The sequence below is a fragment of the Hyperoodon ampullatus genome (genome assembly GCF_949752795.1).
Source record: "Hyperoodon ampullatus genome assembly, chromosome: 14".
Lineage (NCBI taxonomy): Eukaryota > Metazoa > Chordata > Mammalia > Artiodactyla > Ziphiidae > Hyperoodon > Hyperoodon ampullatus.
This window is the reverse complement of record NC_136927.1, coordinates 54,458,750-54,484,725: the sequence shown is the minus strand read 5'-3', so window position 1 is coordinate 54,484,725 and position 25,976 is coordinate 54,458,750. Positions and strand designations below refer to the sequence as shown.

At 46.6% G+C, this 25,976-nt stretch overlaps 1 protein-coding gene across 1 annotated transcript in view; it reads left to right on the top strand.

The window, feature by feature from the left end:
• Window positions 1–16,740, top strand: part of TRRAP (transformation/transcription domain associated protein) — a gene marked incomplete at its 5' end in the record, with an annotated part of 109,579 nt that extends 92,839 nt beyond the window's left edge. Inside the window, 7 exons of the mRNA XM_079720276.1 lie at window positions 852–1,077; window positions 1,923–2,140; window positions 3,423–3,607; window positions 13,500–13,703; window positions 13,788–13,982; window positions 15,723–16,075; window positions 16,253–16,740. Of these exons, the coding sequence (XP_079576402.1) occupies window positions 852–1,077; window positions 1,923–2,140; window positions 3,423–3,607; window positions 13,500–13,703; window positions 13,788–13,982; window positions 15,723–16,007 (1,313 nt within the window). The 3' untranslated portion in view covers window positions 16,008–16,075; window positions 16,253–16,740. The remainder of the gene's footprint in view (window positions 1–851; window positions 1,078–1,922; window positions 2,141–3,422; window positions 3,608–13,499; window positions 13,704–13,787; window positions 13,983–15,722; window positions 16,076–16,252) is intronic.
• Window positions 16,741–25,976: the final 9,236 nt, after the last annotated feature.

The following is a 25,976-nucleotide window of genomic DNA, read 5'->3' as shown; positions in this document are numbered from 1 at the left end:
ATCCAGAGCTGAGAAGGAGCAGCCCCTGTGTGCAGCTGCCTGCGTCCTGGCTGGGTGGCCTCTGCCGTAGCTCTGCTGGGGAGCCTGGGTGGAAACCTGCCGCCTCGTGTTGGTTCATGGGGACCTCTCCAGCCACCTGCTCGTGTGAAGTCATGCTAGAGTTAAAGGGAAACCAAAGAAATGCTGTGAAAAAAAACCCCACACAATAAAAGTACATTGACTTTCAGGGGCTTCCCTGGTGGCACAGTGGTTAAGAATCCGCCTGCCAATGCAGGGGACACGGGTTCGAGCCCTGGTCCGGGAAGATCCCACATGCCGCGGAGCAACTAAGCCCGTGCGCCACAACTACTGAGCCTGTGTGCCGCTACTACTGAAGCCCACGCGTCTGGAGCCCATGCTCCACAACAAGAGAAGCCACTGCAATGAGAAACCCGTGCACTGTGACAAAGAGTAGCCCCTGCTTGCCGCAACTAGAGAAAGCCTGTGTGCAGCAACAAAGACCCAACACATCCAAAAATAAATAAATAAATTTTTTTTTTTTTTTAAGTACATTGACTTTCATAAAACTGATGACCCTGTACACAGTTGAGGTCACGCGTGGGCGTGATGATTAGAACTGCTGGAGTAGCCACGTGCTGTGCTGAGGGCCTTAACGCGTGCTACCTTGTTTAACTTAATCCTTGAGGGTCCATGCTATTTATATCCGTCCTGTGACTTACAGTGCTTTGCTGCAGACTAGATGTGAGATGTGTCTGTTTCCTACCTGGGAGGTGCTTGAGCTGTGGTTTTTGTAGTGAATTAGAAATAGCCCAAATGACTAAAAATGTTTCTAATCATATTTTATTTTGCAGATTTTGACTTCAGTGTTCCAGGTTCCATGAAGCTTCATAATCTTATTTCTAAACTGAAAAAGTGGATCAAAATTCTGGAGGCTAAAACCAAGCAACTTCCAAAATTCTTCCTCATAGAAGAAAAGTGCCGGTTTTTGAGCAATTTCTCAGCGCAGACAGCTGAGGTAGAAATTCCTGGGGAATTTCTGATGCCAAAGCCGACACATTACTACATCAAGATCGCTCGGTGAGTGAACCTGACCTGGCCTGGGATCACCAAAACCTTCCCCAGCAGACCCCCAGGCAGACCTGGCCAGCGGGTCACACTGTAATTCCCTCCCCTCTGCACTCCTTCCCCCAAAACGGGAGAGGACACAGTGTTGCTCCGGGATATGAGTACCTTTAAAGGGTCTGGTCTAACCACTGGGTTCAGTGTCTTGTTGGAGTCAAGCTTGTGTTTGCTCTCAAAAGAACCCTTTCTGAATCCCCATGGAACTTGACAAAGTATAGTTTCGCAGTCTTCTGTAAACTCTTAAAGCACAGGATTCAAAAGAATCAGACAATGGTCAAATTTACCAGAGCGAAGCAAGTTGCATCTTATTTAAAATGTAAAGTGAGCTGTGAAGGGACGACCCTTAATGGCCAGGTATTTCCTCCAAACCTGACCCGTCCTGGCCACCCCCTCCCCTTCCTGCCGTCAGCGTGCTCGGGCCCACAGCCCACGCTCGCTCCTCGGGCACCTGGTCCTCTGCCCCAGCGCCAGCCAGTGGGGCCCGCGCTCTTGTGGCTGCTGGACTCCTGGGCCAGTTAGCACCCGTCTCTGGCTGCTGAGGCTGGACCCTCGGCGTGCCTGTTTGAAACTTCCAGCATCGCCTTCTCTTCCTCCTCTCATTTTCCCTCCGATACTGTGGCACGACCTGTACCTTGTCGCAGTGAGGTGGGGTGTAAATGACAAACCACTGCTGTCGTACAGTCTGTTTTCCAGGACGGTTCTGGCAGCCGCTTCTGTAGAGCTCCATTTTCTTCTCAAAGGAAAGGCTTGGAAGTTGGGGCTCAGGGCGTTGGTGTCTGATTGTCCACTCCTCCCGGCAGGTTTATGCCCCGGGTGGAGATTGTGCAGAAGCACAACACGGCAGCCAGGAGGCTGTACATCCGCGGGCACAACGGAAAGATCTACCCATACCTGGTCATGAATGACGCCTGCCTGACGGAGTCGCGGCGGGAGGAGCGCGTGCTGCAGCTGCTCCGCCTGCTCAACCCCTGCTTGGAAAAGAGGAAGGAAACCACCAAGAGGCACTTATTCTTCACAGGTACGAGTGCTGCCCAGGGGCTGCATGGCGACACCCAGCAGCCTGTGCCATCTGTGTCAGCAACTGCGAGTCTCTGAGCCCCACCAGGAGGGGGCAGGCCATAGGCTGAGGGCTGGTGCCCGCACGGGCCCTGCTCCTGTAGGGAGGGGACGCCTCCACCCCTGGGGCCTGAGGCTCCTCCCCGCAGGACGGGCACCCAACGAGGACTTGTCTGGAGAAGGATGCCCCGGGCCCGTGCACACGGCCCTCCTCACTTCCCCAGGAATCTTCCCAGGCTCTGGTGATGCCCAGCTGAGCGGAGGGCTTGTTGGGCGTGTGCTCACGGCACGTGGCTCCGGGACACAGCCTGCAGTGTGTGGGCACCGCCTGAGGTGCTGCCTGGGAGTCAAGGAGCCCCGGGCAGGCCACAGAAATCTCAGGCAGGCAGCAACCAGCAACCTCGAGTGAGGTCCTCCCAGAACCAAGTTGTGGGTGAATCGTGAGCCTGTAGTAAGGGGTGTAGATGAGCTGCCTGTAATCCCACCCAGAGGAGGGAACTATTGTTACACTTCAGCATTAATCCCCAGTTTAGGAGCCCATTGCAACGCATATTATCTGGTCCTGTATGGAACTTTCTTCTGCTAACTAAGTTGTGATCCAGCCTATTCTGACCTAAAATCTCTTGCCCTTAAGTTCAACATCCCCAAAATAAGAAGTATATTAAAAAAAAAAAATAGGTCTGTAGAAAGCTGTGTGCATTTTCACATGTATGTAACGTGATCTACCGTGTTGGTCCCAGCTGTGCTAGTTGGTTGTTCTTTACTGCTTCCAAAGAAACAAGCTCCTGGTTAGTTCCAGGTGGTGGTCCATGTACGTCCCCTGGAGTCCTGTAGGAATTTCTTCATGGGTCGAAGCCAAGGCAGCGGGCCAGTAGCCATGCTTTCTTTAACTGGCGTTAGATTGAATCAACTCTCGATTAGAAGTCAGAGGCGTCGTGTGCCCGCCGCCCCCCCGCAGGCCAGCAGACTCGGCTCAGAGCTGCGCCGCTTAGCTCCAGAGCACTTGGCGGCACAGCCTCCTTGTTCTTCTCGTGAGGTTGCCTAGTGAGGCCTTCCTGGTCACCTGTGCCGTAAACGCAGGTCACGGGCAGCTTAGGCTCCGGCCCTGCTAGACGGAGCCTCAGGCCATGGGCTGAGGCCACCACGCCATGTGACCGGGCTCTCCCAGCTTCACCCTCGCCTCTGCCCCAGCGCTGGCCTGTGGGCCCCACTCTCATCTGCCCATCTCTCCCTTCTCTCCTCAGTCCCGCGCGTGGTGGCCGTGTCCCCGCAGATGCGCCTGGTGGAGGACAACCCATCCTCACTCTCCCTGGTGGAGATCTACAAGCAGCGCTGTGCCAAGAAGGGCATCGAGCACGACAACCCCATCTCCCGCTACTACGACCGCCTGGCCACCGTGCAGGCGCGCGGGACGCAGGCCAGCCACCAGGTGCGGGGGCACCGGGGCCAGGGCTGGGCAGGCGGTCCAGTTGGACTGGTGAGGTGGCCGTGGGCCTTGGTGAAGGGGCATTTGCCGCAGACCATTTGTTGTAACAGGACAGAGAGGTACGTTTCAACCTTGCAGAGCCTCGTAGTCCTTTACCTGCACTTGCAGAGAGGCCCAGATATCAGAATTTTAAAAGTAACTTCATGGCAGGTTCATTTGGCCAACAAACCAGGTCTAGGTGATGGGAGGCTGTCTCCCCACATAGTGTTCACATTTGTCTGGTTTGCTGCAAGGCCTTAAGGTACCACACAGTCTTTGTACCACATGTACATTCTAAAATACAGAAAGTGGGGAACCCTGAAACACGTCAGGCCGGCTGTTTTTGTCGCCTAGGGTGGCAGCACAGTGCCCCCCGCCGAGTCCTGGACAGCTCTCGGCTGCACCCGTCAGGTGGACGAAGGTCCCTCTCCATCTGCAGGTTCCTGCCCTTGATGGATAGCAGGGCAGGGGTGGCCCCTGGATGAGAAGGTTTTATCCAGAATTGTCTGCGTCACCAAAATGCAGCACTTTGGGCCATTCTCTGGATGCCTCTGGCGTCCTTCCTGTGTTTCCCGAGAGGGCCTCACGGTTTCTAGGAGAGACACCCCAGAGCTGGAAGCTTGACTTGCCTCTGTTCTCCCGGGGACTGGTCTACATTAATCTGGGTCCCAGAGGCCTTGGTTTAGGTGGATGGAGCCCACAGGTGCTCGTTTCACCCACCGCGGCAGTGCTCAGGGCGCAGGGTCTTGTGTACGCCTCCACCTTCTTGCCAGTTAGGCAGGTGGGATTCCTCTGTTCTGGTTGGCCTCTGTGGAGCATGGGCAGTTTTGGGGTGTTTGTGGAAGATGAATGGATTGGATTCTTCAGGCTGCATGTACCTTTGACAGTGTGGAAGCCAGCACCTCCCATCTGCAAATACACAGCTACCTCAGAACGCCCTGTCACTTTGTAAAGATGGAGCTGATGACTGGTCCAGCGTAGAAACAGTGCTAGGGTCCTGCTGGGCCAGCTGGAGATGCTGACAATACAAATAATCCCAGCTTGGTTCCCTCTTCTTAGTCTTTGTCCCCTAGTTTGTTTTGTTATTAACTCTGCTGCTTCATCCTTTGCAGTTTTTTATAACACCTTTGGGTATTATAATTGGGATATTATTCACATGCCATAAAATTTCCCCTTTAAGATGTACGATTTAATGTTTTCAGTATTCACAGAGTTAGTCATCACCACTATCTATCTTTAAAACATTTCATCACCGGAAAAAAACTTCATAGCTGTTACTAGTCACTCCCTATTCTTCTCTGTCCCCACCCCTGGTGACCACAGATCTTTCGTCTCTGTGAATTTGCTTATTCTGGATGCATCATGTGATCGGAATCATACAACATGTGGTCTTCAATGTCTGGCTTCTTTCATTGAGCATGTTCTCAAGGTTATCTGTTTTGTAGCATGTGTCAGTAGTTTGTTTCTTTTTATTGCTGATTATTCCCTTGTATAAATATAACACATTTAATTTATCTGTTCATGAGTTGATAGACTTTAGCTTGTTTATACTGTTATGATTAATGCTGCTGTGAACATTTGTGTACATGTTTTTGTGTGGGCCTGTGTTTTCATTTCTCTTGGATATATACCTAGGAGTAGAATTGCTGGGTTATATGGTAGCTCTTATGTTTAACATTCTGATGAACTGCCAAACTGTTTTCCAAAGTGACCGCAATATATGAGGGTTCTAATTTCTCCACAGTCTTGCCAGTGCTTAGTATTGTCTGTCTTTTTGATTATAGCCATTCTAGTGGGTGTGAAGTGCTAGCTCATTTTGGTTGATAACCAGTGATGCTGCGTATTTTTTCATTTGCTAATTGGCTGTTTGTGTATTTTCTTTGGAGAAAAGTCTGTTCGGGTCCTTTGCTTGTTTTTAAATTGGGTGATTTGTCTTTTTATTGTTGATTCTAAGAATTCTTCATATGTTCTGGGTGTAAGTGACTTGATACAGGTGACTTCACCTCCTTGGCTGTGTATTGGCCATGTTGTCCTGCTTATTTTCATGCCTCATAATTTTCTGTTGAAAACTGGATGTTTCGGATAATATAATGTGGCAACTCTAGAAATCACATCCTTCCCCCCAAGGTTCGTGTTGTTGCTGTTTGTTCATTTTAGTGACTTTCCTGGGCTAATTCTCTCCAAGATGCCATTGAGGAATATCCAAAACCAAACTCATCAACTCTCCCTAGAGGACCTGACCACTCCTCACACAAGTGCAGCCACTGAGGCGTCTCCTCAGTTAGCCCAGCGGCCAGCCAGTGATTTACAGAGATATTCTTTTTTTTTTTTTTTTTGAATTTTTAAATTTTATTTTTTTTTTATACAGCAGGTTCTTATTAGTTATCCATTTTATATATATTAGTGTATATATGTCAATCCCAATCTCCCAATTCATCACACCACCACCCCCACCCCTGCCATTTTCCACCCTTGGTGTCCATACGTTTGTTCTCTACATCTGTGTCTCAATTTCTGCCCTGCACACCGGTTCATCTGTACCATTTTTCTAGGTTCCACATATATGCGTTAATATACGATATTTGTTTTTCTCTTTCTGACTTACTTCACTCTGTATGACAGTCTCTAGATTCATCCACATCTCTACAGATGACCCAATTTCGTTCCTTTTTATGGCTGAGTAATATCCCATTGTATGTATGTACCACATCTTCTTTATCCATTCGTCTGTCGATGGGCATTTAGGTTGCTTCCATGACCTGGCTATTGTAAATAGTGCTGCAATGAGCATTGGGGTGCATGTGTCTTTTTGAATTATGGTTTTCTCTGGGTATATGCCCAGTAGTGGGATTGCTGGGTCATATGGTAGTTCTATGTTTAGTTTTTTAAGGAACCTCCATACTGTTCTCCATAGTGGCTGTATCAATTTACATTCCCACCAACAGTGCAAGAGGATTCCCTTTTCTCCACACCCTCTCCAGCATTTGTGGTTTGTAGATTTTCTGATGATGCCCATTCTAACTGGTGTGAGGTGATACCTCATTGTAGTTTTGATTTGCATTTCTCCAATAATTAGTGATGTTGAGCAGCTTTTCATGTGCTTCTTGGCCATCTGTATGTCTTCTTTGGAGAAATGTCTATTTAGGTCTTCTGCCCATTTTTGGATTGGGTTGTTTGTTTTTTTTAATATTGAGCTGCATGAGCTGTTTATATATTTTGGAGATTAATCCTTTGTCCATTGATTTGTTTGCAAATATTTTCTCCCATTCTGAGGGTTGTCTTTTCGTCTTGTTTGTGGTTTCCTTTGCTATGCAAAAGCTTTTAAGTTTCATTAGGTCCCATTTGTTTATTTTTGGTTTTATTTCCATTACTCTAGGAGGTGGATCAAAAAAGATCTTGCTGTGATTTATGTCAAAGAGTGTTCGTCCTATGTTTTCCATTAAGAGTTTTATAGTGTCCGGTCTTACGTTTAGGTCTGTAATCCATTCTGAGTTTATTTTTGTGTATGATGTTAGGGAGTGTTCTAATTTCATTCTTTTACATGTAGCTGTCCAATTTGCCCAGCACCACTTATTAAAGAGGCTGTCTTTTCTCCATTGTATATCGTTGCCTCCTTTCTCATAGATTAGTTGACCATGGGTGTGTGCGTTTATCTCTGGGCTTTCTATCTTGTTCCATTGATCTATATTTCTGTTTTTGTGCCAGTTCCATATTATCTTGATTACTGTAGCTTTGTAGTATAGTCTGAAGTCAGGGAGTCTTGATTGCTCCAGCTCTGCTTTTTTCCCTCAAGACTGCTTTGGCTATTCAGGGTCTTTTGTGTCTCCATACAAATTTTAAGATTTTTTGTTCTAGTTCTGTAAAAAAAAATGCCATTGGTAATTTGATAGGGAGTGCATTGAACCTGTAGATGGCTTTGGGTAGTATAGTCATTTTCGTAATATTGATTCTTCCAATCCAAGAACATGGTATATCTCTCCATCTGTTGGTATCATCTTTAATTTCTTTCATCAGTGTCTTCTAGTTTTCTGCATACAGGTCTTTTGTCTCCCTAGGTAGGTTTATTCCTGGGTATTTTATTCTTTTTGTTGCAATGGTAAATGGGAGTGTTTCCTTAATTTCTCTTTCAGATTTTTCATCATTAGTGTATAGGAATGCAAGAGGTTTCTGTTCATTAATTTTCTATCCTGCAACTTTACCAACTTGATTGATTAGCTCTAGTAGTTTTCTGGTGGCATCTTTAGGATTCTCTATGTTATAGTATCATGTCATCTGCAAACGGTGACAGTTTTACTTCTTCTTTTCCAATTTGTATTCCTTTTATTATTTTTTCTTCTCTGATTGCCATGGCTAGGACTTCCAAAACTATTTTGAATAATAGTGGTGAGAGTGGACATCTTTGTCTTGTTCCTGATCTTAGAGGAAATGCTGTCAGTTTTTCACCATTGAGAATGATGTTTGCTGTGGGTTTGTCATATATGGCCTTTATTATGTTGAGGTAGGTTCCCTCTATGCCCACTTTCTAGAGAGTTTTTATCATAAATGGGTATTGAATTTTGTCAAAAGCTTTTTCTGCATCTATTGAGATGATCATATGGTTTTTATTCTTCAATTTGTTAATGTGGTGTATCACATTGATTGATTTGCGTATATTGAAGAATCCTTGCATCCCTGTGATAAATCCCACTTGATCATGGTGTGTGATCCTTTTAATGTGTTGTTGGATTCTGTTTGCTAGTATTTTATTGAGGATTTTTGCATCTATATTCATCAGTGATATTGGTCTGCAGTTTTCTTTTTTTGTAGTATCTTTGTCTCGTTTTGGTATCAGGGGGTTGGTGGCCTTGTAGAATGAGTTTGGGAGTGTTCCTTCCTCTGCAATTTTTGGAAGAATTTGAGAAGAATGGGTGTTAGCTCTTCTCTAAATGTTTGATAGAATTCACTTGTGAAGTCATCTGGTCCTGGACTTTTGTTTGTTGGAAGATTTTTAATCACAGTTTCAATTTCACTACTTGTGATTGGTCTGTTCCTATTTTCTCTTTCTTCCTGGATCAGTCTTGGAAGGTTATACCTTTCTAAGAAGTTATCCATTTCTTCCAGGTTGTCCATTTTATTGGCATAGAGTTGCTTGTAGTAGTCTCTTCGGATGCTTTGTATTTCTGTTGTGTCTGTTGTAACTTCTCCTTTTTCATTTCTAATTTTATTGATTTGAGTCCTCTCCCTCTTTTTCTTTTTTTTTTTTTTTTTTGGTGGTACGCGGGCCTCTCACTGTTGTGGCCTCTCCCGTTGTGGAGCACAGGCTCCGGACACACAGGCTCAGCGGCCATGGCTCACGGGCCCAACTGCTCCGTGGCATGTGGGATCTTCCCGGACCGGGACACGAACCCACGTCCCCTGCATCGGCAGGCGGACTCTCAACCACTGCGCCACCAGGGAAGCCCATCCCTCTTTTTCTTGATGAGTCTGGCTAATGGTTTATCAATTTTGTTGATCTTCTCAAAGAACCAGCTTTTAGTTTTATTGATCTTTGCTATTGTTTTCTTTGTTTCTGTTTATTTCTGCTCTGATCTTATGATTTCTTTCCTTCTGCTAACTTTGGGTTTTGTTTGTTCTTTCTCTAGTTCTTCAGGTGTAAGGTTAGATTGTTTATTTGCAGTTTTTCTTGTTTCTTGAGGTAGACTTGTATAGCTATAAACTTCCCTCTTAGAGCTGCTTTTGCTGCATCCCATAGGTTTTGGATCATCGTGTTTTCATTGTCATTTGTCTGTAAGTATTTTTTGATTTCTTCAGTGATCTCTTGGTTATTTAGTAACGTATTGTTTAGCCTCCATGTGTTTGTGTTTTTTACGTCTTTTTCCTTGTAATTCATTTCTAATCTCATAGCGTTGTGGTCAGAAAAGACGCTTGATATGATTTCAGTTTTCTTAAATTTACTGAGGCTTGATTTGTGACCCAAGATGTGATCTATCCTGGAGAATGTTCCATGTGCACTTGAGAAGAAAGTGTAATCTGTTTTGGGAAGGAATGTCCTATAAATATCAATTAAATCTGTCTGGTCTATTGTGTCATTTGTAGCTTGTGTTTCCTTATTAATTTTCATTTTGGATGATCTGTCCATTGGTGTAAGTGAGGTGTTAAAGTCCCCCACTATTACTGTGTTACTGTCGATTTCCTCTCTCATAGCTGTTAGCAGTTGCCTTATGTATCGAGGTGCTCCTATGTTGGGTGCATATATATTTTTAATTGTTATATCTTCTTCTTGGATTGATCCCTTGATCATTATGTAGTGTCCTTTCTTGTCTCTTGTAACATTCTTTATTTTAAAGTCTATTTTATCTGATATGAGTATTGCTACTCCAGCTTTCTTTTGATTTCCATTTGCATGGAATATCTTTTTCCATCCCCTCACTTTCAGTCTGAATGTGTCCCTAGGTCTGAAGTGGATCTCTTGTAGACAGCATATATATGGGTCTTGTTTTTGTATCCATTCAGCAAGCCTGTGTCTTTTGGTTGGAGCATTTAATCCGTTCACGTTTAAGGTAATTATCGATATGTTTTTTCCTATTACCATTTTCTTAATTGTTTTGGGGTTTTTTTGGTAGGTCCTTTTCTTCTCTTGTTTTTCCCACTTAGAGAAGTTCCTTTAGCATTTGTTGTAGAGCTGGTTTGGTGGTGCTGAATTCTCTTAGCTTTTGCTTGTCTGTAAAGCTTTTGATGTCTCCATTGAATCTGAATGAGGTCCTTGCTGGGTAGAGTAATCTTGGTTGTAGGTTCTTCCCTTTCATCACTTTAAGTATATCATGACACTCCCTTCTGGCTTACAGAGTTTTTGCTGAGAAATCAGCTGTTAACCTTATGGGAGTTCCCTTGTATGTTATTTGTCGTTTTTCCCTTGCTGCTTTCAATAGTTTTTCTTTGTCTTTAATTTTTGCCAATTTGATTACTATGTGTCTCAGTGTGTTTCTCCTTGGGTTTATCCTGTATGGGACTCTCTGTGTTTCCTGCACTTGGGCGGCTATTTCCTTTCCCATGTTAGGGAAGTTTTCGACTATAATCTCTTCAAATATTTTCTCAGGTCCTTTCTCTCTCTCTTCTCCTTCTGGGACCCCTGTAATGCGAATATTGTTGGGTTTAATGTTGTCCCAGAGGTCTCTTAGGCTGTCTTCATTTCTTTTCATTCTTTTTTCTTTATTCTGTTCCACAGCAGTGAATTCCACCATTCTGTCTTCCAGGTCACTTATCCGTTCTTCTGCCTCAGTTATTCTATTATTGATTCCTTCTAGTGTAGTTTTCATTTCAGTTATTGTATTGTTTATCTCTGTTTGTTTGTTCTTTAATTCTTCTAGGTCTTTGTTAAACATTTCTTGCATCTTCTCGATCTTTGCCTCCATTCTTTTTCTGAGGTCCTGGATCATCTTCACTATCATTATTCTGAATTATTTCTTGGGAAGGTTGCCTACCTCCACTTCATTTAGTTGTTTTTCTGGCGTCTTATCTTGTTCCTTCATCTCGTACATAGCCCTCTGCCTTTTCATATTGTCTATCTTTCTATGAATGTGTTTTTTGTTCCACAGGCTGCAGGATTGTAGTTCTTCTTGCTTCTGCTCTCTGACCTCTGGTGGATGAGGCTATCTAAGAGGCTTGTGCAAGTTTCCTGATGGGAGGGACTGGTGGTGGGTAGAGCTGGCTGTTGCTCTGGTGGGCTGAGCTCAATTAAACTTTAATCCCCTTGTCTGTTGATGGGTGGGGCTGTGTTCCCTCCCTGTTGTTTGTTTGGCTTGAGGCGACCCAACACTGGAGCCTACCCAGGTGGGGCTAATGGCAGACTCTGGGAGGGTTTCACGCCAAGGAGTACTTCCCAGAACTTCTGCTGCCGGTGTCCTTGTCCTCACAGTGAGACACAGTCACCCCCCACCTCTGCAGGAGACCCTCCAACACTAGCAGGTAGGTCTGGTTCAGTCTCCTATGGGGTCACTGCTCCTTCCCCTGGGTCCTGATGCACACATTGCTTTGTGTGTGCTCTCCAAGAGTGGAGTCTCTGTTTCCCCAGTCCTGTCGAAGTCCTGCAATCAAATCCTGCTAGCCTTCAAAGTCTGATTCTCTAGGAATTCCTCCTCCCGTTGCTGGACCCCAGGTTGGGAAGCCTGACGTGGGGCTCAGAACCTTCACTCCAGTGGGTGGACTTCTGTGGTATAAGTGTTCTCCAGTTTGTGGGTCACCCACCCAGCAGTTACGGGATTTGATTTTATTGTGATTGCGCCCCTCCTACCGTCTCATTGTGGCTTCTCCTTTGTCTTTGGATGTGGGTATCTTTTCTGGTGAGTTCCAGTGTCTTTCTGTCGGTGATCGTTCAGCAGTTAGTTGTGATTCTGTTGCTCTCACAAGAGGGAGTGAGAGCACGTCCTTCTACTCTGCCGTCTTGAGCCAATCACATACAGAGATTTTCTTAAATGCCTTGAATCAATAAGTTTTCAGCCTTTTTTGCAGCCCCCTGTGTGTGTGTGTCTGTGTGTGGTGGGGGGGGCGGGTAGCTCACAACTCTGCCGTAGCCTTCACCGCCTGCTTGTGCAGAATCTCGCTGTCAACCAGAAGTGAGAGCGTGGACCTTCTGAGGTTTCTCATGAGCACAAGGCTGGCCTTCAGGGTTCCCAGGAATGTGGTGGAGCTTTTCAAAGCCCCCACATCGTCTCACTCCCCAGCTTGTCCCTGGTCTGGCCGCCCTCTTGTGTGCTCTGAGTTCAAACAGACAAGCCCAGTAAATGGGGGTTTTTTTCCAGAAGCTGCTGACAGGTCACCAGTGACCATCCTCTGGGGATCAGGCCTTTCTGGGGTCACCACACCGATTCTGCCCACTCCAGTGGCTGTTAGCCTGCTTGTTTTTACAGCTGCCGAGGATGCAAGGCTGTTCGTTTTCAGGGCCACTGTGGAGCTGGGGAGGAAGGGATGGGAATAGGACAATTAAACTGCCACAAAGCTCACTGTTCTCACCAAGATTCAGCCTTCTTTTTCTTGAATAAAAGTTGCTCAGATTGTTGCAAACCTTTAATTTCCAGAGTTCTGGAAAAGTTTGTTTTGATGGTTTTTGCCAGTGTTCTCATTGCATTTATGGAGCAGTAGATTTTGGAAGTCCTCATTCTGCTATCTCAGAAGGGCTTCTTTCCATCTTGCTGATGAAATGAACAGAAACAATGCGTGATTGGAGGTCTGCATGGTTCTTGGTTGCTCACGGCCTGCGTACTAGTGGTTATTCAGAGCACGTGGGTGTGACTTAGCCCAGAAGAGACCTGTGTACCCTTACCAGTTGGTCTAACAGGAGCCAAATTAACTCAATGAACTCTTTTTGGAGACCATCTCTAAATATGTGATGTTTGAAGCAGTGTTGTGAGTCTTCCAGTGCAGAATTCAGTTTAAAGTGTTCTGTAACATCTAATCTCATTTTAGGACTAGCTCCTTCAGTTTATAAAACTTTTGTCTTTAATATTCTTGGTTACAAAGTATCCAACTATTCTTTTGATCTTCTGTTCATCAGCCTGGTATATTCTGTAGTTGGTGAGTTATAGTATTCAGCTAATTACCTAAATTCTTGGTGAAACAGATCATTACACATCATGCAGCTGAGGCTTTTATTCACAGAGCTCCATTGTTGCTTTGGGCATAAGACATGGAACCTTGGAGGGAAATTGGCCAATTTTGTGCATCCTCATGATTAGTCAAATGACACTGCATATGTATTTGTCAGCAAAGTTCACTCAAGTGGTGCTAAGCAAGAAAGAAATTACAGTATGAGAGTTTTCTTTTTGAAGGAAAAAAATAAGTGAATTAGATGGGAGAGTCATGGAGTGATGTGTCATTCCAGGTCCTTCGAGACATCCTCAAGGAAGTTCAGAGCAACATGGTGCCGCGCAGCATGCTTAAGGAGTGGGCTCTGCACACCTTCCCCAACGCCACCGACTACTGGACCTTCCGCAAGATGTTCACCATCCAGCTCGCGCTCATTGGCTTTGCGGAGTTCGTCCTGCATCTCAATAGGCTCAACCCCGAGATGCTGCAGATCGCTCAGGTAACCTGATGTGAGCAGCCAGCCCTCCTGTAGCATCCGCGTCCTACTGTTTAAGTTTCTAAAGCATCTCCTTCTGAACTTTAGGACACCGGCAAACTGAACGTGGCCTACTTTCGATTTGATATAAACGATGCAACCGGAGACTTAGATGCCAACCGTCCTGTCCCTTTTCGCCTCACACCCAACATTTCTGAGTTTCTGACCACCATCGGTGTCTCTGGCCCATTGACCGCATCCATGATCGCTGTCGCCCGGTGCTTCGCCCAGCCCAACTTCAAGGTAGGTAAGGGGTCGTCTTGTGAGGAGCACAGACTGGATAACTCTGCACGTGGTGGGCTCACAGGAGCCCCTGATCTACAGACAAGGCAGGAGGAGGGAAGAGCTGTTGCTGCTGTGCATTCACAGTGCGTTCACTGGGGAAAAGGGGTTTAAAACGTTCTCTGTCCATGAGTGTTTAGGATGCTGAACCCAGTTTACAAAGAGCAATCTAGAAGCCTCTCTTGGATAATTTCCCCAGCTACTACCTCTGTGTGTTGGTTTTGTTTACTCCATTTTATAGCTACCTTCAGTTTCTCATTTTGCAAACCTTTCTGCTTAAGAGGGCAGGTGTGTCCGTGTTGGATGGCTCCTGTCTTACTGGGGCTACGGTGACAGGCCCTAAACAGACATGACACGTGAGGCAGAACCCCCCCCCCCGTGAGAGGCCACGTGGCAGATGCCCTTGGCCACGCCAGGGCTGTGACACTCTGCGCCTGGCGCTGTGCTCGGGGAGGACAGACAGGGATTCAAATCCAGCTCATTCTCACCCTGATCCTGTCTCTCCACAGTTGGGGACGGAACACAATTTACTTTATTTTTTCTTTTAATTTCTGAGACCAGCTGTACTACTGTTTGTTTGTTTGTTGTTTTCCCAGATAAGCAGTTTGTGTCTAGAGAAGGCTTCAGACACCAGTTGCTTTCGCAAAACACTTACATAGAACAGGTTGTACATTACGGAATAATCTCTTAACTGTGAACCAGAACTTTGTGCTCTTTTTAATCTTCGGTTGCACATGCCCATCAATGTGGGGTGCTGCTGTGGGATATAGTGATGAGCTGTTATGAACATGAGTGAGAACAAAGAGCCCTACGGTTCCTTCTAGAGAAAGGAGTCTGCTCTAATGCAGGGAACAGCAGTGCACTTTATCCACTTTGGCTTAAGGCTTGAAATATGAAGTTCTCAAAACAGTTGTTTCTATGCAATCAGGGTAATCCTTAGAGTGGCATTTAATTGAAAACTTTAGAAAGAGTGAAGAAGGCCCTCCATATATTAAAGACCTGTTACGACTTGGAAAAACACCGGGAGTTACTCTGCACAGTCTGAGCTGGTGTAGACAGGAGGGAACTGGGCCTTCTCCAAACTCTGGCCCAAATGTAGTGACTGCCTTTACATTAGGCTAATATAGAGACCATGCTGTGTGGGAATCTCCTTTAAAAACACATTCTGTTGGGGCCAAGTAACACAGAATAAAACCCTCAGCATGTCAGTCGAAGTTACTTTTAAGCAGCCCTGGGGCCTCACGAAGCTCCCGCATCCTTTGATGGTGACGATGGGCTGAGGTCCCATGTTGTGGCTCAGGAGGACCTGTGCACGGTGTGTTTGTTGTGGGCACGCCATCTTGTCAGTGATGTCAGTGCCACCGCTGGCCTCTGGGTCCCCGGCCCTTCTCCTCCAGTCCCCTCTCCCGGGTGCTTCTCACCTTCCTGCTGCGGCCACCACCTCCCTCCCTGTGGACCCAGTTCCCACAGTTCCCTGACCCCAGGGGGAGCGGCAGCCACTGGCCCCTCCCTCCCTCCCCCTCCCTCTTTCCTCAGCTTAGAATCCATGGGGTGTCATCACGCGTGCCTGTGGTGCCTGGCCCCGGGTGCTGAGGCTGATGGCCCGTCGGCCGCCATGGCTGAGCCCCCTCACTCACTGGGGAGCCGCCCTCGGGGCTGTTGTAGGTTAAGTGCGGACCGTTCTGTTCTCTCCCCTCCCAGGTGGATGGCATCCTGAAAACCGTGCTTCGGGACGAGATCATCGCTTGGCACAAAAAGACGCAGGAGGACACGTCATCTCCTCTGTCAGCCGCCGGGCAGCCCGAGAACATGGACAGCCAGCAGCTGGTCTCCCTCGTCCAGAAGGCCGTCACGGCCATCATGACCCGCCTGCACAACCTTGCGCAGTTCGAGGGCGGGGAGAGCAAAGTGAACACCCTGGTGGCCGCCGCCAACAGCCTGGACAACCTGTGCCGCATGGATCCCGCCTGGCACCCCTGGCTGTGAGCTCGGCCGTGGTTGGCCGGGAGGGCGGTTGTTCCCCTCATAGTTGGAGGGGGATGAGCGTCAGGAAGGTGAGGCCATTCGAGGTGGGAGCTGGACTTACCCACAGCTTTTAAAGTAACCTTTAAAGAAGCCAGGATTCCCTGGTGGGGGATTTATGAATTCTTTTTTATTGAGTTCCTCCCTCCGTGTGAATGTACAGATTGAACTGTAGAAAACGCTTCTGTGTCGTCATTTTTAACTTTCAGAAGTTATACCTCCCAGGAGCTTCGTGCTTTTGTACAGAACTTTGTAACAAGTGTACAGAAGACCCACTTCGTTAGAGAACAGGAAATTATGAACAAACTGTGTTGGATTTTCTCTGAGCACAAACTTCTACGCTGTACGTAACCAGCCTCGGGAGCCTCACTGAGCAGCCGACTGGATGGATGAGACCCGGGGCCCCAAGGGCCGCCCACTCCCCCTGCGTTCAGAATCGGATTCCTCTGGGGAAACAGAACTGGAGAGCTGGCGGTGAACCTTACTTTACAGGCTGGCTCTTTGGATGTCTTCTAGACATTTGCTGTCACTGTACTTAGAAAAAAGGAACACTTTTTCCTTCTTAATTTAGAAAGAAGCAACGAAGGTTTGTTCGTTAACTCCAGTCTGTTCACATTTTTATAAATATGAGCCTTGAGAATGTTCTATCTGAATTTGTACAGTGTGATTTTTTTAGAATAAATATTTTATAAAAGGATGAGTTGTTTCTGTGAGGTGTTCCCTCTGCCCCTCAGGGCCCCAGGCCAGCGCGGCCTGTGCCCCATTGTGGTTCCACGGTGACGGTCACATGCGTCCAGGCAGGGTCTCGGCTGGGACTTGGGTCTGAACCACTCGGCGTGTGCTGTGATGCTGACCAGAAGTGCTGGTCCTGACTGATGGCGTCAGAGATGCCCAGGGATCTGGTCCCTTCAGCTGTGTTCACGTGTTTCAGGGCTGCTGCTGTGTAACCTGTGTGTGAAGGGGAGACGCCCAGAGGCCTCATCCCGGACCTGCGTCCCCGACGGGGCTGTTCCTGGTGCCTGAAGCCCCACCCCTCGCCTCAGCTCCACCGGCTCGTTGGCCTTCAGGCCCTCCATCGGCACCTCAGGTACGGAGTGAACCAAGCAGCAGAGCCCTGCCCTGGAAAACACTGGAGGGACGGTTCCCCAGTGCAGGCCGTGCTGTCAGCAGGACGAGAAACTGAGGCAGGACGGAGGAAGGGGTTGTGACCTTAAAATTATGATTCTGAATTTAGAAGGACTCGCCCCTTTGGGAAGTGTACCACATGTGCAGTGAGGAGGACAGCCTCTGAACAGCTCAGGGCCCAGACAGCAAGGCCCCCTTGGGGCCGGGGCCCTCGACCCCCAGGCCTGCCCTGTACCCCAGTGTCCCAGGCTAGCACAGGGTGAAGCCTGCAGCTGAGTTCACCCAAACCTCACCACAAGTCCAGTCCAGGGGGCGTAAACAAACGTGCTAGAAGCAGCGAAAGCTTGAGACTGTGGTGGCGCTGGGATACCATGGGGTGCCAGCACATTTGGGGTGGGTGGGACTGATGGCTACACCTTGAGGTCACCGTGTTGGTCTCCAGTCCTGGGAAGCAGGTGGGCCCACAGCCCCTCCACTGCACAGAGAGGTGCAGCTCAGGGTGAGCAAGCAGCTCCTCCACGGTCCAGAGTCCCAGAGCCAGTCGTGGAGGAACAGCCTAAACCTCATCCAGCTTGACTCTGGCCCCCGAGGCTGCACCCTGGAGCACAGATGGAGGCCGAGGGGCTGGGTTTTGCCCAATTGACTGGACTCTCCCATTCTTTCTTTTTTTGTTTTTCCTTCATAAATTTATTTATTTATTTTTTGGCTGTGTTGGGTCTTCGTTGCCACACGCGGGCTCTCTCTAGTTGCAGCGAGCGGGGGCTACTCTTTGTTGCGGTGTGCAGGCTTCTCACTGCGGTGGCTTCTCTTGTTGCAGAGCACGGGTTCTAGGTGCACAGGCTTCAGTAGTTGCGGCACGCAGGCTCAGTAGTTGTGGCTCACGGGCTCTAGAGTGCAGGCTCAGTAGTTGTGGTGCACGGGCTTAGTTGCTCCGCGGCATGTGGGATCTTCCCGGACCAGGGCTTGAACCTGTGTCCCCAGCATTGGCAGGCGGATTCTTAACCACTGCGCCACCACGGAAGTCCCTCTCCCATTCTTTCTTTGGAGCTAATTATGAGTTATTTTACAAATACTTGGCTGTTTTTGTGAGAAAGCATCTTGGATTGCAGAATGACAGAAACCTGTATCTAAAATGACAGGTGTCATCGTGCCGTCAGGCTGGACGGGGAAGACGCCCATCTGACAGTCCTCACTGTGTAACAGGGTCTCGCGAGCCGGGGTCAGGACTCAATTGAAACAAGCCACTGAGTTGCCCTTGTGCGCTTGGAGAGTTGGCGTGGAGCCTGGTGGTTGCGTAGATGTGTGGATGGTGGTTGGGTGAAGGGAACATTTGTTTCTTAGCCTCGATAGTTGGGAGTCTGGAGGCGGTATCCTGGTGAGAAGGGCCCGGATTCCGTGCCAGGCTCGCCCACACTGTGTCCCAGGCACTGACCCTGGTTTCTAGGAAAACCAGCCTCCGAAGAGCCAGGGCAGGAGGGAGTTCCCCACTGGAGACCCAGCATCTCCCGAGTGCTGCCTGGAAGTCGGAGTTGGGAGTCCTGAGCCAGTGCTTCAGTGACCAGGAGCCTCTGCATTCTTCCCCGAATGTGGCACTGCTGGGACCTGGGTCCTCAGGAGCCAAGGAAGGTCAGAGAAAGAGGTCGTGTGGGGAGCCACACATGGTATATGCCTCTGATTCTCCAATCACTGTTTCAAAGTTAGTACGATTATTAGACTTCTTTTTAACTGTAAAATATATATAACAGAATTTACCATTTTAACCATTTTTATGTGTACAGTGCAGTGGCATTGAGTACACTCACATCGTTGTGCAACCATCACCACCTTCCATCTCCAGAACTTTTTTTTATCATCCCAAACAAAAACTCTGTTCCCATTAAACACTGTCTCCCCCTCCTCCTCCCCGCCAGCTGCAGGCAAACACCCCTCTACTTTCTATCTCTATGAATTTGACTACTCTGGTAATCTTACATAAGAATCACAGGATATTTGTTCTTTGGTGACGGGCTTATTTCACTTGGCATAATGTTGTAGCATGTGACAGAATTTCCTTCCTTTTTAAGGCTGAATAATGTTGCATTGTGTATATATATCACATTTTCTTTACCCATTCATCCATTGATGGGCACTTGGGTTGCTTTCATCGTTCGGCTATCGTGAATAATGCTGGAATGAATGTGGCTGTTTTGAGGGGAGTCGAAATACCTGTTCAGCTCCCAACTTTCAATTCTTTGGGGAATATATACAGAAGTGGAATTTCTGGATTACATAAGGTAGTTCTATTTTTAATTTTTTGAAGAACCTCCATATAGAGTTCCAGAGTGACTGCACCATTTTACATCCCCACCAGCAGTGCACAAGTATTCCAATTTCTCCACATCCTTGCCAACACTTGTTTTCTGATTTAAAAAAAAAAAAAACCTTTTCTTTTTATAAGAACCATCCTAATGGGTGTAAAGCAGTATCTGTCTCATTGAGGGACTGGTTTGCATTTCCCTCATTATTAGTGATGTTGAGCATATTTTCATGAGTTTGTTGACCATTTGTATCTTATTTGGAGAAATACAAATTCAAATCCATTGTTCATTGTTTTTTTTAAGTTGTAGGAGTTCTTTATATATTCTGGATATTAAGCTCTTATCAGACACATGACTTAACAGATATTTTCTCCCACTCTTTGGGTTGCCCTTTCATTCTGTTGGTAGTGTGCTTTCTTGCCCAAGTTTTAAATGTTTATTAAGTTCAATTTATCTAGTTTTTCTTTTGTTGCCTGTGCTTTTTCATTTCACATCCAAGGAATCATTGCCAAATCCAATGTCGTGAAGCTTTTCCAAGTGTTTCTTCTAAGAGTTTTATAGTTTTAGTTCTTACATTTATGTCTTTGATCCATTTTGAGTTAATTTTTATACATGGTGTGAGGTAGGGGTTCAGCTTCTTTCTTTCACATGTGGCTATCTGGTTTTCCAAGCAACATTTGTTGAAAGACTGTCCTTTCCCATTGAGTAATCTTGGCACCCTTGTCAAAAGTCATTTGGCCACATACAAGGGTTTATTTCTGGGTTCTCTATTCTATTCCATTGGTCTGTATGTCTGCCTTTTTGGCAGCATCATACCATGTTTATTACTGTAGCTTTGCAGTAAATTTTGAAATCAGGAAGTGTGAGACCACCCACCAAATTGTTCTTTTTTTTTTTTTTTCTTTTTTTTTTTGCAGTACGTGGGCCTCACACCGCTGTGGCCTCTCCCGTTGCGGAGCACAGGCTCCGGACACACAGGCCCAGCGGCCATGGGCCACGGGCCCAGCCGCTGCATGGCACGTGGGACCTTCCCGGACTGGGGCACCAACCCGTGTCCCCTGCATCGGCAGGTGAACTCTCAACCACTGCGCCACCAGGGAAGCCCCCAATTGTTCTTTTTAAGATTGTCTTGGCCAGTTGGGGACCGCTGTGATTCCATGTGAGTTTTAGGGTGGATTTTTCTATTTCTGCAAAAGCATTGTTGGGATTTTTATATAGGTTTGTGTTTGAATCTGTAGATCATTTTGGGTAATGATGTCTTAACATTAGTAAGTCTTCTTACTCATGATCCCAGAGTGTCTTTCCATTTATTTGTGTCTCCTTTAATGTTTTTTAAAATTATTATTTATTTATTTTATTTTTGCTGTGTTGGGTCTTCGTTTCTGTGCGAGGGCTCTCTCTAGTTGTGGCAAGCAGGGGCCACTCTTCATCGCGGTGCGCAGGCCTCTCACTATCGCGGCCTCTCCTATTGCAGAGCACAGGCTCCAGACGTGCAGGCTCAGTAGTTGTGGCTCACAGGCCTAGTTGCTTCGCAGCATGGGGGTTCCTCCCAGACCAGGGCTCGAACCCGTGTCCCCTGCATTAGCAGGCAGATTCTCAACCACTGCACCACCAGGGAAGCCCCTATAGTTTTATAGTTTCAGTGTACAAGTCTTTTATTTCCTTGGTTAAGTTTATTCCTATTTTATTCTTTTTGATGCTATTATAAATGGAATTATTTTCTTAATTTCTTTTTCAGATTGTTCATTGTTAGCATTATAGAAACACAGTTGGGTTTTGTTTGTTGATTTTCTATCTTGCAACTTTGCTAAATTCATTTTTTAGTGTTAGCAGTTTTTTGGTTTGTTTTTAATCAGGAAGAAAACCATTTATTTTAAAATAGTGTTGGCAAAAATTTTCTTTGGAAAAAAACCATTTTAGTTGTTGGACAAACGTGGTAAAAAGTATGAAAAGATAGGCTTCGGTCTAGTTTCTTGAAGGAATGATAAGAACCAAGTAAGAGCTCTCTGAAATGCTTCACTTAAAAAGAGGATCATGGGGGGATAGAATAAAAGATGTAAGTTGGGTCTTGAGGAAAAGGTGGGACTTGAGAAACATGGAAAAAGACAGGAGCGAACCAGGAGACAGTCTGCACAGGTGGTGGATTCTTCAGGAGGGACCAAGGAGTATTTCGACGGGCACCTGGGCCACCTCTGGCTAATGAACCAGCTAACCGGAATGGAGGGGAGAGGAGAAGGTCAGAACCACGGGTAACAAACACTGGATTATGAGCCACTGTGAGCTGGTGCTGAAGTTTTCACCCATCATTAGAAATATCAGTGCACCAAAGTGAGGTCTTCATAAAAGACAACCAAAACAATAGTCTTTTATTGTGAAAAGTTTTGATGTTAAATGTCCTTTTTAAATGATATGTTGGTGATACAGATGATTTTTATCTGGTAAGTATATTTTACTGGTCTATAAAACAGAAAAGTTTGGGAAATACTAGTCTAAACATCTCATGGCTATATGAGATTCCTTATCACTAAAATAGTGTAAGATATTTTTCACCTGTAGCTTATATTTAATTCCAAAATCTAATGAAGAGTCCAAAAAGAAAAAAAAGTGTGGGCCTATATCATATATATGTATAGATAAAAAAGCTTAAATAAAACACCACCAAATAAAATTCAGGACCATTTTTACCCCATGCCTCATAATTGTAATATGATAAAACAATTGTGTGTGACACAACCTAGTTATGTTATTATTTTTTATATTTTTGCATAACATGTATTCTTCTTAGTGAATTATCTAGTTACTATATTCATGAACCTGTCTACCTTCAAATATTATACTTCACTTATAATGTAAGAATCTTATAACTGTAGACTTCCATTTCTACCCCCCATCCTTGGTGCTATTGTTACATATTTTATTTCTATATATGATACTAACTCCACAATACATCATTATTATTTTTGCACTAGACCATGCATTCTTTTTTTTACTATTATTTTTTAATTTTATTTTTGGCTGCGTTGGGTCTTCGTTGCTGCATGCAGGCTTTCTCTAGTTGTGGCGAGCGGGGTCTCCTCTTCGTTGCAGTGCGTGGGCTTCTCACTGTGGTGGCTTCTCTTGTTGTGGAGCATGGGCTCTAGGCACGAGGGCTTCAGTAGTTGTGGGGTGCAGGCTCAGCAGTTGTGGCACAAAATTTTTTTTAATGGCTGAGTAGTATTCCATTATATATATGTATATTTTATATATCTATGTACCACATCTTCTTTATCCATTCGTCTGTTGATGGACACTTAGGTTGCTTCCATATCTTGGCTATTGTAAATAATGCTGCTATGAACATGGGGGTGCATGTATCTTTTCGAATTGGTGTTTTTGCTTTTTACAGATATATGCCCAGGAGTGGGATTGCTCTATTTTTAGTTTTTTGAGGACCCTCCACTGTTTTCCAAAGTGTTATCAACCTCTCCTACAATTCTAACTGTAAGTTTGCCCCTTTTCTTTAGAAGACCCTTGCCAGACCACTGACTTCCTGTCTTATGGGATGTAAAAAAAAAAAAAAAAGCTGTTCCACACCAAATAACAGATGCCAAAAATGTAAAGTTGTGAGTTTATTGCATATGTAACAAAATGAACCTGACCACCGGGGTCCAGCCTGCTGTACAATCACTGTTTGTTTTGTGTTTCCAGCTAGTTCTATAACCACATTAAATAGAACTAGTATTTCTTTAAATACTTTTGATTTTGACATAAAACAGAACATTTAGTGTACAACTTTCACAAAATAAATCAGCAATAAAAACAGTGGGAAGGATAACAAGGATAGCAGCAATACTTAAAAACAAGACATTACAAAATAAATTAAAAAATACATTATAAAGTGGTTGAGAAACAAAAATAAACAAATTTTTAAAATTCATACTATGTTTTGGGAAGGCTGCCATGCGGCACACACCTGGCTGCAGACGGGGGCGGAGGGGCTTTTTCTCGGACAGCCCCGATCGGAGGACCACCTGACCTGCATTTGGACCACGCAGCTGGGCAAGCTCTGGGGCCGCAGTTCCAGGCGCTTCTCCCTGCAGGAGCCCCTCCGTTCTCCCCACAGCACTGGCAGAGCGGTGGTTTGCTACATCCCTGAGGGTCGGCTGATGACCGCTGGTGAGGCAAGCCTGGAAGTCGGGCCCTGAAGCATCTGGGCAGAGAGCTGAGGGGACCAGGTGGGTCGCTGGGGTTCCCGAGAAGGGCGACAGGTGGGGAGGCTCCCGCAGACCCCAAAACCCACGGCTTGCCACACTGTTCTTTGGTGGGGGTGGTTGGGGGTGGGGAGTGTTCCAAAGGCCCAACCCACTGTGGACAGTTTCGGTTCTAGAAGCAGTGCCACCGACAGCCCTGCTTGGCAGGAGTGACCTGGAGCTCCGGAAGCTTCTGCTGTGCTAGGCTCCACAACAACCCATGCAGCTGGTGAGGTGCCCGCGTCCCAGTACGAAAGCAGAGACCCAGGCCTTGCGGGCAGGTAAGTCAACTTATCCAGCAGCCCGTGGAGGAGCCAGGACGTGAGCCTCTGGATCTTGCCGAGGTGACACCTGACACGTGAGGGTGGCCTGGGGCCGGCAGGGGCACTGCCCACCCCACCCTCCAGCCCCCGCCATCAGCAGGAAGGCAGCTTTAAAGGAGGCAAATGGCACATTCCTGCTTCCAAGTCTTTCCAACCACTAGACCCTTGTTTCCTTCCTCATTTACTGCGGATTTTGGCCAACACCACAGGATAACTGGGTGGGCCTACCCCCCTCAGTCTTGAGGGCCTCAGTTCCCGGATGGAAGTCTCCTCCTTGCGGTTTAGGTCCATGTTACAGAGGAGACCTGTCTCGGCGGGGAGAGTGGGGGGGCGGTGTCTGTCTGTATCATTCATTTCTTCATTCCTCCAGAGGAGGACCCACGGCAGCCAGCTTCCAGGACGCCAGAAGGTGTAATGGTAAACAAGACACAGGAGAAGCCCAACGGGCAAGGCAGGACTTTGGAAAGACTCAGCCCGCAGTCCAGCCTGGACGTTCTGAACGGATTACATTCTCCTTCTGCAGCCAAGGCATCCTTCCTATTCTAGAACCTCAGCAAGTCACCCAGAAGCACGGCTTTCTCTCGCTCCTGGAACCTCCAGCCAGCGAACTCTGGCCCGCCAAACGTCAGACCACTGGCTGCTTCCCGGTCAAGCAGAAGAACCACAGCAAGGTGCAGAGGGTAAGTAAGTACGCCTCCAAACCTAGCACCGTCCACAGGTGTTAGTAACAAAAAGAACAGACGGGACAGTTGGCCAAAAAGCTCCTTCCAAACCCACCTCAGACCCACAGCTGGATCCCAGCACTGAACCCGGAACCTTACAACAAAACTTCAACAGTGGAATGTCTTGCTAATGAATTACCCTGCACTCGCCCCCCAAACAAAAACCACCACCATACGGGAGAACTTGCTGCCACTGCTGTTTTTCTGCTGAACTTTAACTATCTGAAATCAAACCACTTTGTTAAAATACTATTTGATCTTCTGTGCAAATTGGGAAATGGTGGTAGAAATCTAGGGTCAAGGCTTGCTTTGGCCTTGCTCATCATCTGGACAAGTGAATGGAGCAGCAGTTGTTAGTGTCACCATCAGACGTTGGGGAAGTGGGCTGACGTATCAGGGTGGAGTGGCCCCTCTCTGCCTTCAGGTTTCCATCCACGACCTACTTCTTGTAAACAAGTAACCTGGGGTGGATTTAGGTCATGGAGGTTATCTGTTCTCTCTCTCCCTTTCAAGCTAGTTTGCACCAAACCAGCAGCTACAATGATGGAATTTTGTTCTATTAGTTTAGTTCTTAGTGCTTTCTGCAGAATGGTTTGTTAGCATCCACATGGCCCAGTCGATGCCCTTCCAAGTACAGGTGGGGGCAGCAGCCACAGCCTGCGCCTGGCTGCGAGGATCTGAAGCTGGGTTTGGTCTGCTTGTTTATAAGCTCTGTTATGTGGTGTTTTCGCTGGGAAAATTTTTCAAACTGGATAGATAACGTGGCTAAAGGGACTCTTAAAAGGAAAGATCATTTTTCTCTATGCAAAACAAATTTTTCAGCCAGGAAACCCTGAAAAGAAAGAAATACCCAGGCCTCCAGCACAAGCTGCCCCGATTCCCTTACCTTTCCAAAAGGGAAGCACAGTTTTGACGCCAGCTTCCTGCAGTGGCAGAATTCCAATAAGCATATATTATACGGTTATTGTTCAGTTAGAAATTAATCTGCTACCCAGAGCAGGCTGCTAGGATGTGAAATTTGGAATTTGAGCTGCTGAACTTGAAAACCTCAGGTCTGCTTTGAGACAGAAGAGCTAGTCCAGCTACCAGGGCCGAACCCTCAGGCAGCCCCACTCAGCTCCATAACTGTGGGTCAAGACTCCTCTGAAGCCCACAGGGCAGTGAGCCTGTCACCAGAAGTGTTACAACCGTAGCAGAATATCCTGTGTGACCGAAGCAATGCTAAACCTGGCTGCGT